This window comes from Pangasianodon hypophthalmus, chromosome 12, assembly GCF_027358585.1.
Source record: "Pangasianodon hypophthalmus isolate fPanHyp1 chromosome 12, fPanHyp1.pri, whole genome shotgun sequence".
NCBI classification, from domain to species: domain Eukaryota; kingdom Metazoa; phylum Chordata; class Actinopteri; order Siluriformes; family Pangasiidae; genus Pangasianodon; species Pangasianodon hypophthalmus.
In genome coordinates, this window is record NC_069721.1 from 14,685,036 (window position 1) to 14,702,846 (window position 17,811).

The 17,811-nt window shown below is 37.5% G+C and overlaps 1 protein-coding gene across 3 annotated transcripts in view; it reads left to right on the top strand.

Moving 5' to 3' along the window:
• Positions 1–17,811, top strand: part of ankfn1 (ankyrin repeat and fibronectin type III domain containing 1) — a 67,700-nt gene that overhangs the window by 15,425 nt on the left and 34,464 nt on the right. For all 3 annotated transcript variants that reach the window (XM_053238803.1, XM_053238804.1, XM_053238805.1), the window contains exon 6: positions 10,591–10,628. In XM_053238803.1, the coding sequence (XP_053094778.1) occupies positions 10,591–10,628 (38 nt within the window). The remainder of the gene's footprint in view (positions 1–10,590; positions 10,629–17,811) is intronic.

Consider the following 17,811-nt stretch of genomic DNA (forward strand, 5'->3'; position numbering starts at 1 on the left):
TTTTTTTTTTTTCTGCCATAACATACTTTGAGCTCAACTGAAACCAACAATATATTTTACAAAGCAATAAAAAATTATGTTTTTATTTACTTTTTAATCATAGAGCCAGTAAGGAGCCAATTTAACAAATGCAGTGGTAAAAAGTCTGCTAAAAGACCTTGTTAGCTAAATGTGATTTCCTTATACATCATAAAATCATGCACATAAAGGTCAAGAGGTTCAGTTAATGTTCACATGAAACATCGGAATGAGGAAAAAAAGGTGATCTCAGCGACACAGAGATGATCTAAGAGATGATCTCGGAGATGGGCTGGTTTGAGTATTTTAGAAACAGCTGATTTTCACGCATAGCAGTCAATAGAATTTACACAGAATGATGCCAAAAACATCTGGTAAGCAGTAGTTCGGGAAAGCCTTGTTGATGTGGCTCGAGCTGACAGGAAGGCTACGGTAACTTAAATGACCACTCTTTACCACTGTGGTGTTCAGAAAAGTATCTCAGAATGCGCAACATGACTGGACAGTTGAAGATAAGAACAACATTGTCTGCCAGATTTGGTGAACCTGTGCTCACAGTAGCCTCAGATTCCTCAGATTCCACATGATTGCCTGATTGGATAACTGCATGAATAAACAGGGGTACAGGTGTTCTTATTCCTCATGTGGCCGGTGCATGTATATGGACTAGAGATGTGAACTCTACTGTCTTAGTCAACAAACAAATGGAAATGGAACATTTGCACCCAGCACATGTGTCAGGAAAGCATAATGTCCCCAGAGACAGGGCCGATGAAATCGTAACACTCAAGGCTGACTGGTTAAAGGAGCATATTTCGAAAGAGTGAATAAGAATTTACAGAGCAGCTGGAGATGATTTCCTAGTCTGGAAAATCCTTTTATTGTAAGTCAATACTTGACTTTTTCTTATTGTAGGATCAGACCGCTGTTGAGTCTCCAAAAATATACGCTTGGTAATTGCGTATTTACGTAGTTGTCATACCAGATATTTGGTTTCCTGATGCTGCCGTGGTCTTTTACTTTTTTTACTCTCCATCATGAAGTGTGTCGTAATAGAGTGGTGTGCCTGATTCCTGTGCCTCTGCCAAAGAGCAGGATTTCTGAGAAGTGATGTGAACAAAAAAAAAAGGTAAATCTAGCACAGACCACTACCTCAGTTTTGTTTGCCATTCTCTGAATACTATTCTGGATGAGCTGTCAGGCTTTATAACTGCAGGGCTGGAGAAAACACAGTGGCAGATATTCCAGCATTTTCCACCTCTACCTCTCATGATTGAGTCAATGGAAATTGGCAAAGGAGAGCTCCTTTGTAATGGCCAACACCACCGTGAAAAGTAAAATCTTTGGAATTTCAATTCTATTTAAATTGTATTTTTCGACAAGGTCTCTATGCTGTGTGATTATCTGTCCATTTATTATTTATTAGCAAGCACTCCAAGACCCTGTAATGAAATCGCCTGGTTATGGCTCTCACCTGCTGTGGAATATTGAGAAGAATATTGAGATATTGAGCGACACAATAAGAGCCATTCTCTCCTCTGTTATTAGGCTGTGCTCCAGTTGTTATTTAAGCTAACAAATCTGCGCCTTGTTATTATTTTTGTAAAGTCTATGTTATGGTTTGGCCATGCCCTCAGGTCAGTTTTGAACACAGTCACATCACTGTCAAGGCTAATTGTAGAGAAAAGTGTTGAAGTGAATGACAACACATACAAAGAGGTAATATGCGGTGCTATGTACAATGCAGTGATTTATTGCCCTTAGTCCACCTTGTTGCTATGGAGCTTGGATGTGGTCTTTTGCTTTTTGCTGGAGGTGCTTTAGGAAAACACTGAAACATGGCTTGAGACAAAGAGCATGAAATCCAGTTATTCCATTCCAGCTCTGAGAAAACTGTTTCATTATACTGATACTTGCAGATGTGCTTTGGCCAAAGAAATATTATTGATTTAGAAAATGAACCTTGGAAAAAGCAAGCTTATTAGTTGGAATGTGAACTTTAAAAGAGTTCTCAATGATTTCCACTACTCTTCCATATATATATATATATATATATATATATATATATATATATATATTTACACACACAGTACTGTGCAAAAGTCTTAGGCACATGCAAAGAAATGCTGTAGAGCAAAGATGCCTTCAAAAAATAATGAAATTAAATGTTTCTACATTAAAAAAAATACTATAAAGGGCAGTAAACAGTAATAAATGAAACAAAGTCAATATTTGGTGTGACAATCCTTCTCTTTTTTTAAAAAAAAAATAGTAGTCTCAGGTACAATGTGTGCAGCTTTATAAGGAAATGAGCTGTAAGTGTTACTGAGCATCTTGCAGAAGCAGCCACAGTTCTTCTGCAGACTTTGACTGTCACACTTGCTTCTTATTTTTGCAGCAAAACCCAGCAGCCTTCATTATGTTTTTTTCTGTCTGATAAGTGGTCTCTTATGTAATATTCTTTGCTGACATATAAATATTTTTCTGTAACATTTCATTATGTGCTGAAAAACTAATGTTTGGAAATCTAAAATGTTTTTGTACTGAATCAATAATGTAGAAGTCATAAAATAAAAATCTATAACAAAGTTTGTACTAAAAAAAAATAGGGTGTCTAAGACTTTTGCACAGTACTCACAGTATTGTGTATATATATATATATATATATATATATATATATATATATATATATATATATATATATTTAAACAGAGCATGGACAAATATCAGTCTTTTATATTGTGTTGTTGTATATTGTGACCTAGTGGTGTAGAAATTTACATAAAAGTGCCATAAGGTCTGTCATCATCTTTTTTTTTTTTTTTTTCTTAAATGGAGATGACAGTACTGACTGTTTTACACCTGCCTGTGTGATTGTCAGGCAACGTCACTCTCTCTGAGGTGCGATTATCATTTCACCTGAAGTTACTTCACTGTCTTAGCTTGCATTGCTCTCAATAATTTGTTTAGTGTACTTTATGTTCACCAGCGGTGGTTACTCAGTGTATCTGCTACCCCTTGCCCTGACCTCCAGCCAACATAAGCTTTGCATCCCTGCCAAGGTTTTTCAGGCTCTCCTCTGCTCTCCTCTCCTCGTCTCTCCTCTTCTCTCCTCTTTCATCCACAGTGGTTTCTAGAAAAACGTGCAGCAGTGAATCACTCTAACCAAGCAACCAAGTTTTTTTTTTTTTTTTAAACACAACTCAGCTCACAAACTCAAATGCCAAGTGAAAACCCTCCTGATGTTAATCTCTAAGCAGCATTTTAAATGTATTTGCTTTTGGAGAATGTGGACTAGTTTGATTTTTGAGGCTTCATACACTCTGTAAAATTTATTTCTTGGAAACACCATAAGGGGGCAAGCTTGCCCTCTCACTGCTTACTAGCTGAAACTGTTGTCTGGCCCAAGGTGAAAGGAGAAAAGAACAGCACGATTTTAGAGCCACGTTGCACCAATGCATCTTAACAGTCAGAGTAATGAGAAAGAGATTATGACAGTTTTTCTTTTCAGACACACTTTTCATGTCTGTGAAAATTTTCAGTACATTAAAAAAAAGAATATAAAGCCTCGGGCAGAGCATCTCACTAAGCTCTGAAATCTATAGAGACCTTACTAAAGGCTGAGACTGTATTAATATTTGGCTTTTTATTTAGCTTTAATACTAAGCCTACAGTTATTCTTTCTTTGTGCTGCATGTATTTTTAAACAGTGGCCTTTATACAAGAGAAATGTACCCATTAACATTTGAGCATCCCATCAGGCACAGCCTGGTTATGCACTGTGATCTTTATTGCTTTTCACAGCAGGAGTTAAAATGTTTTTCATAGCACTATTCCCATTGAGAAAGCAATATTGCAATTTTGCAAGATCTAGTTTGATGTTATTGTTTTGAGACTGTCGTCACTGAATGATCACAATCTACACCGCGAGCAGTGTAAATGTGGGCTGACACCTGGGTAAACTCCCCAAATGGCATATTTAAAAGAAAATCTCCTACAAAAGCTTGGGTGCTCTTGGTATGACAACACCCTAATTAATTATGAACCAGTACAATTTGCTCATGTGTTGCACTGCATTAAAAACTCTTGCGCCATATGCAATCAGGTTGTCGCCTACACTTATAAAACAGCTATGCAGGCCATGAATTTCAGCAGTCACTTAATATTGCAGCCATACGGGCTGGAAGCTGCCAGGCTGGGCTGCCAGAGGCATCAGCACAGCGCCCCCTCCTCCTCCCGGTCCAGCAGCGCGAGCTCACCTATGAATGCTAGCATTGCTCTCTTAATTAGGTCTGGGAGAGGTTTAACAACCATGCTACAGTTTAGCCCACTGACAAATAGAAAAATAAAACCCTTGTTTAAATTAGCACAGTGAAGTGAGAAGTTCTAGGAGCCCTGGACTGTCTCGGCAGTCGGCTCGAAGCTGGCCGTAGCCTAATCTGTGGAAAGAGGTTATTTCGGTTCAGTTTAGTTCAGCCAAGCTCCGCCGAATTGACTTCATTCCAGCTGGGTACTATGAATATGATCAATTAAGCTCATATAAACAGGGTCAAGATGCAGTAGCCTCATTAAAACGAGCATAGATGATTGATTTTCCAAAGTAAAGCCAATAGCATTCTGTTGCTAAATCATATGTATGAACAAATTATATTATGTGTATCCACAGATATGGTGATGAAGTAGTTGCATCATCTGAGTTTGTTTTTATTAGACAGTAGTCAGTACATGTTGTTCTTCCCAAGTGATCAGATCTGACTAATAACAAAGCAAGTGAGCTTTATTAGAGTTTTTTTTTTAATCTTGAAAGCAACTATGATTATAGCAATCATAAATGCAGCTCTGGAACACCTCCAGGCTGTGCTGTGAAAGGAGGATTTGCTAAGGATTTTACATGACATGTTTATTATGGGAAATGGGGACACTATTTTACTTGTGAGCCCCCAATTCCCAAATGCGTGTCTCAAAGAGCAGATATTTCAGTACTGGTGAATCCTTTAACTTTGTCTCAGGCAGTGTGCGAGCCTTCAGTGTGAGTGTTTGCTTACGCCATTTATTATCAAGCCACAGTGTGCACAGCTGTGGCTGAGCCTGACCTAACTGCCATTGTATGAGGAGAAAGTGTAGGTGTAAAAATACCTGTTGTTACAGGAGGCATATGTGGTGTTTCGCTTTAGTGTGTATATATATTGTATTTGTGGATATTTACATACTACAAGTCATACTTACACACTTACACACTACAAGTAGATGCAACCAATGACTTTTAAATATTTTACAGTTAAGCAGTGGTGGGTCATACATAGGGACGGTTGTGGCAGAGCCCAACCATATATATCAGCCATTCAACAAATGTTAATCTCCATAACATTCTCATTTACAACCCCATACATTTTAAATTCAGTTGAAGTACTAATTATCTATTTAGACTGACCAACAATGTAAAAAAAAAATGTTGCCATTTGACAGATATAAGTCGATGTTCCTCTAATTTGGTTGCCTTTCTAGATGTTACGTTTTCAACTCTAGCTCAGAGTTATTATTGCACCTAATGGTCAGAAATTGGAAATACAAGAAATGCTAACAGAGGCCCACTGGGTCAGGTATTACACTGGCCCATCCTCACACTAAGAATATTTTGTTTATGAATGGGGGAGGGGCAAACGACGGACCGTTAAGGATATAGCTTTTCTGTGTTCATCTTTCACACTGTGACAGTGGTGACAGGAACCATACTTCCTGTATCTAATATAGTTGAATTTATTTTTAAAAATCCATTTGTACAACTCCTCAACCCCTCTGAACACCTTTTGGATGAAATGAAACACCGACTGCACCCGACATCAGTGCCTGACGTCGCTAATGCTATTGTGGCTGAATCGGTAAATCCCCACAGCCATGCTCTAAAATCTAGTTGAAAGCCTTCCCCGTAGAGTGGAACTTATAATTACAGCAAAGGGGGGACTAAATCTGAAATGGGATGTTCAAAAAGCACATATGGGGGTTATGGTCAGGTGTCCCCAAACTTTTAGTCATATAGTGTACATAACTAGCAAGGTTGTTAATGTGTCTTTGGCGCCCTGTCCAGGGTATCCCCCGCCTAGTGGGATAGGCTCCAGGCTACCCTGCGACCCTGTGTAGGATAAGCGGTGCGGAGAATGGATGGATGGAGTGCAAGTATCAGCAACCAGAAACCATCATAGTTGCACCATTTAAACAGTGAGGTGGCAATGTTATGTCATAGATGTCATAGATAGATTAATTTGATCAAATGAGGAAATTCTATTGTGTGTTAGACTATTCATGTGTTAGGGCCACTGGCTTTTAGACCAGACTACATCTTTCTGTTTTCTCTTTGAAGACTGGTGTACATAGTTTGTTCAAGTTCATTCAAGTTTTGTTGATTCTCAACTTCCTAACTAATGGAATTACTCTAAAAAAATCACTAGATAGTAGCTTATAACATGAGCCAGAGCTTCTTGACTTAAATTTATTTGAGGCTATGTCATTATGCCCTACCAAAATCTATGGTCACAACAACTAACACATCACAATATTGGTTTATTGATGTCTAGCCATGATCACAAGATCTCTCACCAGCTGAGCTCCCATGGGATGAACTTGAACACAAAAGTGTTCCAGTTAAAATGACTAGAACCTACAATGTGCCCCAGAAGTATTGCCCCCAGTAACCCCCAAAATGCGAGTGTAATGTCAGTTATAATTTATATATCCCTCAGTAAAGGAACTACCCCAGCAACCAGGGACCCAGAAATAATGGCTGGTATAAGTATGATGTTGAATACATGAAAATTCATCTGTCATCTGTTACCATGGGGAAAAAAGGTTGCTAACATGCACAGTTATGGGTATTAAAATACATAAGCAGTTAAAATACCATTATGCACAATTAAGGCCATAACAAAAGGTTTCACCTGTTTAGAGTGAACAGTTAGAAATTTGCCATGAATTGGACCCGTGAGCACATTGTTCCCCACACAGTGAGGAGGATGGCGAAGAAAGGAAAAAGGAGCCCAAAGATCACTTTTAGAAATGCACAATTTAGTTGCTGCGTGTGGTTTTCAAGTTTCAAAATCATCCGTTAAATGTCACTTTCATAATGAAGCACAGCTGAAATACAGCATCAAAGCCCTTCCTGAAAGCATCTCATAAAATGCAGTGCCTAAACTTCACCAAGTGTCATTATAACTACAGTTGCCATTGTGTGTTGTGGTCAAATGAGACCAAATTCAAACTTTTTGGTCATACACACCATTGCACAAGACACAAAAGCAGTGTTTGGCAATGGTTATCTCAGTCTCCTGATTTGAACACTACTGTAAAGCTGCGGTCTGAATTAAAGATAGAAGTCCATATGAGCTGACCCAAGAATATAACAGAGCTTAGAGTGTTCTGCATGGCAGAGTTAACCAAGATCCTTCTACAAGTGCCCCCAAACTTCTTAGACATTATGTTATTCAATTAAATAAAACTATACGATGTTCTTGTCTAAAAATAAATATGTAGGACACTGTATAAAGGACTTATCAAGAACTCATAAATTCTTCACGCAGTTTCCTCCAGAATTACCCTGGAGACACCCTTGTTAGACATCTCATCAAGACATAGGAGAAATATACCTGCTGTAATCTCACGAAAGGGTGCCTCGAATGTTATTAAAGCTGAAGGAGGATAATTTAATGAACATCAAATATAAGCAAAAGTAAATTAGGAAGTGTTTGTACCAATATTGCTGCAGACATTTAGTCACACTCATTTAGCCTCTGCGAATAAAAATTATTGTCTGCTTTCTCTAGTTACTGTTGCTAGGGATGCACCAATCATATTTTTTCCCTTTTTTATTCAGTATATTTGCTGATTATATCTGCTATATATATATTTATTATATATATTATATATCTATAATATATCTATAATCTATTATATATCTAGTATATTTATTATATCTGTTACTGATCTGATGCTAAACAAGGCAACTCTCTGCAGGTTATGCAAAACATTGCAGGTGTGTAGGTGGCAAGCTGTAAGGCCTGGGTTCAATGCAACAGCTTTGTGTTAGTCAACAAATCACAAATCCTTGGAATCAAATGCATGAGTGGTTTGGATTGGAAAATATATCTCATTGGATTGGTGCATCCCTATCCGTTCTAATATACATATTTATGGCTCCTGGAAAAGCCTGCACCCTATCATAGGGAGATTGCAAATCCTGACGATGCTTGGCTGGGAGCCATGGGGGCACAATTGGCCATGTTCTCTGGGTGAGAGGGATGGCACTCTCTCTCTCTCCCCCCATCAATCACAGCAACACAAGCCAATCATGAGCATCTGTGAACTCATGTATGTGAATTAGGGCAAATAGCATTTTCCTCCAAGTGTGTTACGCTGAAAAAAGATGCAGTTGGCTGGCGTCACATGTCTTGGAGGAAGCATGTGTTAGCCTTCACCCTCCTCTGTTGGTAGCTGCTGTATGATAGGGGAGAGCTGGCTGGTGGGTGGAAATTGGCAGGTGACCAGATTGGGGAGAAAAATGGGGGGAATCATATTTATGATCATTTATCTCCATGGTTAGTAGTATAAATATGTGTTTAATATTCTTAATTATAAAGAAAAGGATATTGATAAGGGTAAGATACATTTGGTTAGATATATTACTATACATTTTAAAATTATACTGATATAAATATAGAACATAAAGGTTAAATGTGCTCTTTGGAATGACACTCAGTGTGCAGGAGCCTTCCCTGACTAAAGCAATTACCGACTTAATTACCGACTAAAGCAATGGACCCATGGGGATGGACAGCTGTTTCCCTAGAAGCGTCGTGTTTGGTGAAGGGGTCTACTGACATTAAAGAAGAGGCACAGACAAGTTCAGCTCTGTGCCGTGTTCCAGACAACAGCATCCTGAGTGTGACATTTAAGCGAAATCACCAAGATGCCAATAGCTATAGTGTCTATTAGACACAGCAAAGCCTCGTAAAGTGGCTGCTCAGCTTGTTGTGTCCTCTTCAGTGACATTTTAGTGTACAGAATTAGACATAGTTCATTGTTTTATTTCATTCTTTTTATTTGTTTGTTTCGTCTTACATTATTTATAAGTGGTATGTGTCTTAACTGTTTGAGTATAATTATGAGATGGTTTTGCATGCAATGTACATTATTACAATGCATGAATACAATTATTGCAAATGTTAAAATGTATAAAATCTTCCTATACTGGTATGAATAGGTCACATTATTGTACACATATGCTTCTATATGATTTTTTTTTTTTTTTACTGTCAGTAAGGTACAGTGTCTCTAGCTGAACTTACAATGTCCTGTGCGAAAAAAAAAAAAAAAAAAGAAAGCGCTTAAAAGGGCTCAAGATCCTCAAGGAAAATGGTGGTAGCTCAGATTTGCTAAATAAAATAATCAAGATGTAGACATTATACGGCTCAGAGTAGAATATTATGTGCTATACTTATGCAAGGCTGTCAGGGTTTTATTTAGAGGAAAGTGATTTCTGCACAGTTTGAGCAGCATTGTGCATCAGTCCATAATGCATCACGCCGACTGAAGGAACCTTGAGCAAGTCAAACATCTTTTGTCTGCTTGTCAAGATAAAATGATAGATTTCAGTAGGCAATGTTCACCTTTCAACAAACATGTTCCCTTATAATTCAAAAGTGTGTGTGTATGTCACACGTAAGGAGTTCTTAACATTTCCTTAGACTGATCTGAGTGCAAGACCTATAACTTGGCTTTTTATCACTTACAATTTTTTGGTTCATTGTTTGTGAATGTATGGTGGACATGTAAGCCTTGTTTACTTCAGGTTTTGCACTATGATCTGGAAATAATTGATCTGTATGTGCTGAATGTACTCTAGTAAATGGTCTGGTTCAAGAGCTGTCCCTTATTGTTCACTCAAGAGTGATTTCTGTTCATGCGGAAAAAGGCATTGTTCTGAAATGCATAGATGTTAACCCTGAAAGTGTTACTCCACACACATTTATGTCTGGCTTTTGGAACCCTAAGATTTACATTAATATTTCTATAAGCATATTTCTTAGCTAGAGGGAAACAACGATACATCCGTCAAAACCCAGCATGTAGAGTGCAGCATGTACAGATGACGTTACATGTAAGATAAAAGAGCTACTGAACCACCAGAAAGGGAATTTTCCCAACTTCATTCTTGAAGGTTGCTATAACAACAGTGCAGCTGCCATTCTTAAGTACACCAAGACACATTCTTAGATGAGCTGGTGTAAGTGTCTATCAAAAGGAAGTGTTTCTGTAATGCCATTAATTAAAATTGAAATTAAGACAATTGCATTACTTATTCTATAATTAGAAAAATCTACTTGTTACTCTACCCCTAGTACAACTGTACTGCTGGCGACATGATGATATCAGTCTCTGATGATAAAGAGTGATGCATCATGCTTATACTATTGTACATTTTTTAAATAAATAAAGATATAAATGATATATATTTTGCTAAATATATGGATGTACTCTGTGCCTTGGTGTCAAAGCTGTTATTATTTGTCCTTTCCTTTGCAGAGCCTTGGGGAGACTGGAACATACGAAACCCGTAAAAAGTAAGTTTTTCATTTACTCTCTGAAGCCTTATAAAACCCAGGAGGATCACTTGGGAAAACAACCAAATGCATTATTAAAAGATCTTTGCTGAGAGAGGAAAGGTAATGCTCATTCCATTGCACAAGTTTCAGAATAAGGGTGTTTAATAAGGGTAAATAGAAAAGACTATAAGAAATATTTTAAGGCTGTTAGTATAGTTAATATAGTTAGTTATTTAATATCTACCATAAATCAATAAAGGTCCGTATAAGTTAATATATAAAGGAAATTGCACATAATATTATTCAACACATAACTTGTGACTAAAGAAAGGTGAGAAAGGTGAGAAAGTGAGAATTCATATACATATCAGCTAATTCTGAGGCAAGTTCAGTTTTAATTGGTCTTAAAGTGGACTTTTGATTTTTTTATTAGCAGGTAGAAAACATTTTGTTAATAATATGTCAGCTTTAGTGATCTTAATGTTTTAGATGCTTAGATTTTTTAGAAATATCCGTCATCACCTTTCTGTTTCACTCTCAACTGGTTGCTGTTTTCTGCTTCCATTTCTTCTTTCTTATTCTTGTCATTTTGGTCTATATAAACATTTTATTTGTATAGTGCAGTATATTAAGCTAAATTATCTCTTTATCAATTTGAAAGACATTTCTGTACTTCTTTGTTTTTTTTCTTTTTTCCATGTGACTCCTCATTAATTTATTTCAAAACCAAAAGGAAAACATGAAAGAACTATCAAAACAAAGCAAGACATGTTATTAACCACTGGAATAATTACTTAAGTTGAATATTTTATTAATGCTATAAGGTGAAATTGCAGTTACAGTTGTTTTTACGTTTGCTTACAGAGAATCGCTTTTAATTTCTGCCATATTCTTTGCTGCTTTGCCCAGTGTGTTTAAAGAAAAATGTCTGAAGTCACAATGGAACCATTTCTACCTCAGAGGAGGATGTCTGACTCGATTAACTGAGTCATTTAGACGATGTCCACTGGGAATAGCTCTAATGTTTATCTTATCAATAAGGTTAAAACAACAATTGTCATCCAACCAATGTGCACCAGGGGACTAGTGGCAAAAATTCAGTCCACAAGTGGTTCATTCTTTTCTATCAATGAACCTCTGTTAGCTATTATCTTATAGTGTAGGCAGGGAGGTCAAGCATTAGCAGTCAATGGCACAGTCAGTAAGGTGAGGCTGAGTCCAGACAGAGAGACTTATTGCCAGATTAGGAGCTAATTGGCAGCACTGGATATCTCCTTATGCTGAGCTTCTGGAAACTTTCTGAGCTTTGAGCTAAGAAATCCTTAAGAAACAAAGTTAATGTCTGGGTTGTAGCAGTAAACAATTCTTTTTATCTTTTAAAATATTAAACAAACAAGAATTCATACAGTGCCTTGCACAAGTATTCACTCCCCTTGAACCTTTCCACATTTTGCACTGGTTACATTCTGGAACTGAAATGGACTTTACTGGGATTATGAAGATGTCACGAATCTATACAAAATAGTCAATAAAACCGAAGTGACAGGAATAATTAAAAATAGAAAATGTAATAGTTGCGATTGCATAAGTATTCACCCAAACTGCAACTGGTACAACCAGGTACCATCAGAAGTCACATAATTAGTTGAACGGAGCTGACCTGTCTGCAATTAAAAGAGAGACATGATCTCAGTGTAAGTACACCTGTTCTTGGAAGGCCCCAGAGTTTGTCAGAGAAGACCAAGGAGCTATCAAAACTGGGACAAGGTTCTGGAAAAGTATCAGCCAGGGTTCGTTATAAAAATATCCCAAACTCCGTCTCACTAAGCACTATTAAAACCATTATTTTGAATTTATTTAAAAAAAGAACTGCAACTCTGCATAGAGGAGGCTGTCTACTAAAAGTCAATCAGGGCATTAGTCTGAGAGGCACCAAAGAGGACAAGGGTGAATTCTTATGCAAGGCAGTGCTATTGGGGTCATGCTATTGGGATTTCATTTTTCTTTCTTAGTATGTTAAGCACTGGTTCAAGAACTGTCTCAGTAAAACATTATTTCAAAAAACCCTTTGTGATGAGCTGGATGAACATCTATTGCTAGCAAATGTACTTAATCCAAAACATCAAATCATTGCATTTGGTTGAATCAGCACTGATACAGTATGCCTGATACTGGTGACTGCCTTCGTCAGTTGATGAATTAAAAAAAAAAAAAAAACGTAGCTTTAACATAGTTCAAGAATGCTGTTTCTCTCTGAGGCTTTAGAAGTTTTTGTGTGGGCTTTAAAATTAAGCAAAATATTATGAATATTACCCAAAATTGGCAGGTTCCAGGTTCCTAGCATGTTATATTCAGAGAGTAGCCCCAAGGTTACACTATATGCTCAATATTTATGTGATTTATACAAGTTTATTCTGAAATCCTTAGCAGTCTTTAATCAGATGAAAGCCAAAAATCCATCAGTCTGATATTTCCCCCAGAGTGGAGTCTTTATTTAAGCTTTGACTTTGCATGTAAATATGTGAATGATATACAGGTTCTTGTCCTAATGTAAACTTAAATTTTTTAAATCGATGTAATTTCTATGTTCAAGTTTGAAGCCTTGAATCTTGATATGCCTTTAATAATGTCTTTATTAGTGTATCGTGACTGCCTATGCTTGGAAACCTTGCAGCTTGAATGCATGCTTTCTGCACCATGACTGCTGGTCATGACCAGGAGAAGAATGGAAAGTTTGTGTGCATATATATATATATATATATATATATATATATATATATATATATATATATATATATATGTACACACACTCACATATTTCACCGATTGTCCTTCCTTGGAACACTTTTGTTAGGTACTAACCACTGGGAATATATAATACTGGGAACACCCCACAAGACCTGCCGTTTTGGAGATGACCTGACCCAGTTGTTTAGCCATCACAACTTGTCAAAGTCTCTCAGATCCTTATGTTGCCCATTTTTCCTGCTTCCATCACATCAACTTCTCATAACTAGCTATATTTTTCAATGGAAAGGCTAAGCGGACTATTAAAATTTCAGGTAGAACTTTCAAACAGATGCGGTGTGGTCACTAAATGGTAGCTAAGATAGTTTGTTTGGCTACGTCTCAAACCACATACTGACACACTGCATTGTATGTCAGATTTGTATGCCAATATAGACACTGATACTGGTACACCACTGTCCCAGAATAGGCTCCAGGTCCACCATGGCCCTGACCTGGAAGATGTCTGAAGATGTAGAATGAAGAATGAATGAATTTACTGTGTGTTAAGAGTATTATGCACTTTAAACCTTTATCTTTCTGCTATAACAGACCATTGTTTTTTTAAATGGATTAATTAAAACACCTACCCCCTCCAGGTATCAGCTGTAGGCTTTGGCCTGTGTTTGATGAAACTTTTCACAGAAGTCATATAAGTCAAAGTCAAAGTCAACTTTATTGTCAATTCTGCTATATGTACAGGACACACAGAGGATTGAAATTTCCTTTCCCTCAGACCCATGGTGTGAGAAACCAACATAACAAGACATGTAATTAAAAAAAAAGTAAAATAAAATACAATATGTACACTATAGACATTCATGGCACATGTGGGTGTGTAGATATTTACATTTTAGTGCAAAACAAGAGAGAGCAGCAGTTGTGGAAGTAGACCTGGTTATATTGTAGTGCAACAGAGAGAGCAACAGTAGTAAAAGTGGCTTGTGCATTTGTGTGATTTGGTGTGTGTGTGTGTGTGTGTGTGCGCGTTGGGGGGTTACAGTTCGGTGACTCTTAAGGCAGAGGGCAGAGAGGGGAGAGAGTTCAGCTTTCTGACAGCCTGGTGGCTGAAGCTGTTCTTCAGTCTTGTGGTTCGGGCCTGGAGGCTTCGAAATCTCCTCCCCGATGGCAGAAGACTAAAGAGGCCTTGCAAGGGGTGGGTGGGGAGGAAACAGGAGGCAATTATCAGTCAACCTTTGTTAATGCTAGTATTTTAACGTCAGATGGATGCATCACAGCTATGAAAAAAAACATCTAAAACAACACTGGACACTATTCTGAGACATTCCATCATTTGGCATTTTATGAATTTGGTAGAGTGAGTTACAGCTGTGGTCCTCATAGGATTGCTCAGGCAGTGCCAGTGTTAGAGCATGTGATCTTGGCCTGCGTTTTTGTGCTGTGTTTAAGTGGTTACTTGTCTGTGCGTGTTGGTTTTTAGCAAAAGCGTGTTTGCAGATGCAGGTTTAATGGCGCTGCAGAGGCGAGTGGCTTTGAACACTTTTCCCCCCATCGTGACAGATTGCAGTGCCTGCAGCTAGACGAGCCCCTGATAGCCTTTAAGAAATATGGCACTAGTGTTGTTGCCATGGAGATCAACTCAATGCAAGCTGCATTTAAGCCTCAGGAACACATAATCAAGTTCTTTGGTTTCATTTCAGCACAGTGTGCAGTACAAAGGTGTGCTGCAGAGGGAAATCTTTCCACTTAGAAACTAAGTTTAGGCAGTTGGAAGCAAAGTGAATTACCATTTTTTTTCCCCCTGATTGCATTTGTTGATACTTTATCAGCATGTAGTCATTTGCAGAAAATGGTGTGAGTCTGTATGTGAAAGCAGTTCGAATTAGAATAGAACAAATCAGAATATATGTGATGGCTGTTGAGATGCCAAGATGGAAAATATCTCACCCTGTCTAAGCAGTACAATTGTTTTCTGTTAGAGTGGTATGAAGATAGTTTTGGTTTTTCAAACTTTGCCTTCATATCATTACAGTACCTTGCATTAGTATTCACACCCCTCACTGTGTATATATTTATGTATGACATAAATCTATACAAAATAGCCCATAATTTCTAAAGTGGGGAAAATCAATATAGTTTGCAAAATTATAAAAATGTAAAAGTGCTCACATCTATTTCTGTGAATTCTCTAAATTAATTCTGGTGCAACCAGTTGCCATCAGAAATCACATAATTATTTGAATGGAGTTCACTTTTGTGCAATTAAAGTGTCAGGTGATCTCAGGCCCTAGAGAGTTTTAGAGAACATACCTAAACAACCAGCATCATTAAAGACCAAGGACCTATGAAATCCAATCTGGGGACAACTCTGCCTAGAGGAGACTGTCCACCAATAGTCAGTAAGTGGAGCATTAGTCAGAGGGGCAATGAAGAGGACAAAAGTAACTCTGAAGGAGCTGGAGAGAGCCACAGCTCATATGGGAAAGGCTGTTCACCAGACAACCATAGGCCAGACACTCTGCAAAGCTGGGCTTTATGGAAGTGTGGCGAAAAGAAAGCCATTATAGAAAAAAAACATATGAAATCCTGTTTATAGTTTGCCTAAAGGCATGTTGGATATTTTGGATATGTTTGGATATTTAGCAAACATGGAAAAAGTTCTATAGTCCGATGAGACCAAAACTGAACTTTTTGACCTCGGCACAATTGTTACATTTGGCTGAAACCCAATGTTCATCACCCTGAGAATACCATCCTTAGAGTGAAGCATGGTGAAGGTAGCATCTTGTTGTGGGGGCGCTTTTCATGAGCAGGCACTGGGAAACTGTTCAGGGTTGAGGGCAAGTGGGAAGAAGACAAATACGGGGGAATCTTAGAAGAGAATTTGTTCTAGTCTGCAAGAGACTTGAGACTGGGGCAGAGGTTCTCCTTCCGAAAGGACAATGACCCTAAAAATACTGTAAAAAGCTACACTGGAGTGGATGAAACCCAAAAACCAAGATGTGTTAGAAGGACCCAGTCAAAGCACCTGAAATACCTCAATCCGACTGAGAATCTGTGGCAAGACATGAAAATTACTGTTCACCAACGGTCATCCAATCTGACAGAGCAATGTTGCCAAGATAAATGGGCAAAAATGTCAGGATCCAGAGCAGAGCTGATAAAGACATATCCCAGAAGTCTTGCAGTTGTATTCTCATGCTATTATTTAAAATAAATTTCTAATCAAATTCTTTATCTATAATTTAAATATGTTGCTACTGTAACAGAAAATAATCATTAGAGATTCGCCTTAGAGGAGAATGCCAGTAGAGTAACAAGAAATTAAATGTTAAGTCGTTCATCACAATTTTTGTTATTTTATTGAAAATAAAATAAAACAAATCCGCCAAAAAATTTGTTACAGCTGTTATTTACAAGCCACATTTAAACTGAGTAATCGAATATTTGTCAATTAATTCACAAGAATAATCACTATTAAAATATTCGTATTTTTCCAGCTCTGCTTTACACTACTATAAACTAAGCATTTTGTGAAAAATTGCAGATTTTTCTGCTGTTATTTCACAGATGTACAAGTTATAAGCAACTATAATTGTCCAAGATGTGTTTTTTGCTTTGTTTTCGCCCCTCAACTCTTAATTACTAGTGACATTGCGGTAGCTACTATTTACACTGTGTCATATAACATGTTCTACAAGTCATATATTGTATCCATCATCTATCAAGTTCTGTCTGTTCTACCTACCTATTTTCAAAATCCTATAAGTTCTTAGGAATAGAGTTGCTTTGTGCTTATGTGCCTGCCTTGCCACTGAAGTGCTTAGCTTTACACAGAAGAGCACAAAACAAAGACCTGCTTTTATACACTACCACTGCTTGATTCACCATTTACTGGTTAACAATAGTCGCTAATATTATGAATTACTCTATGAAGACTTGCTGTACACGTGTACACTTTAAACTGCTTGTAAAGCAGAAAGCAGCTGTAGAATTTGAGTATTCGGGGTTGATTTCAGAAATACATAAGAAAAAAAAATCATCATCTCAGTACCTTAGTATCACTTAATGTATTTATATATTCTATATGTTGGTGCCATGTCCATGGTGTCTTATTAAACATGTGCAGTTTACTTGATTTTCTAGAATTATGCTGTCTATATGGATTAATCCTTTGTATTTATTGTAGTGTGCTGCACTTGTCATTCTAAGAAACTGTAGTTGTCAGAAATTCGTTTCCTTTGTAAACGTCTGACAAACACATCCACTGGTAGGACAGATAATGAATATAGACCCTGGTGATATGGCCTTCTCACAGAGCTATCAGTGTCACAGTTCATTAGGCTTGTGCCTTGTGAGTATCCACAAGCAAGATGCTTTTAAGCTGCAGCTATGGAAACAGCTTTGTTCTTTTTTCATGGATGTTGGGCTTGAAAAATTGTATTTAAATGAT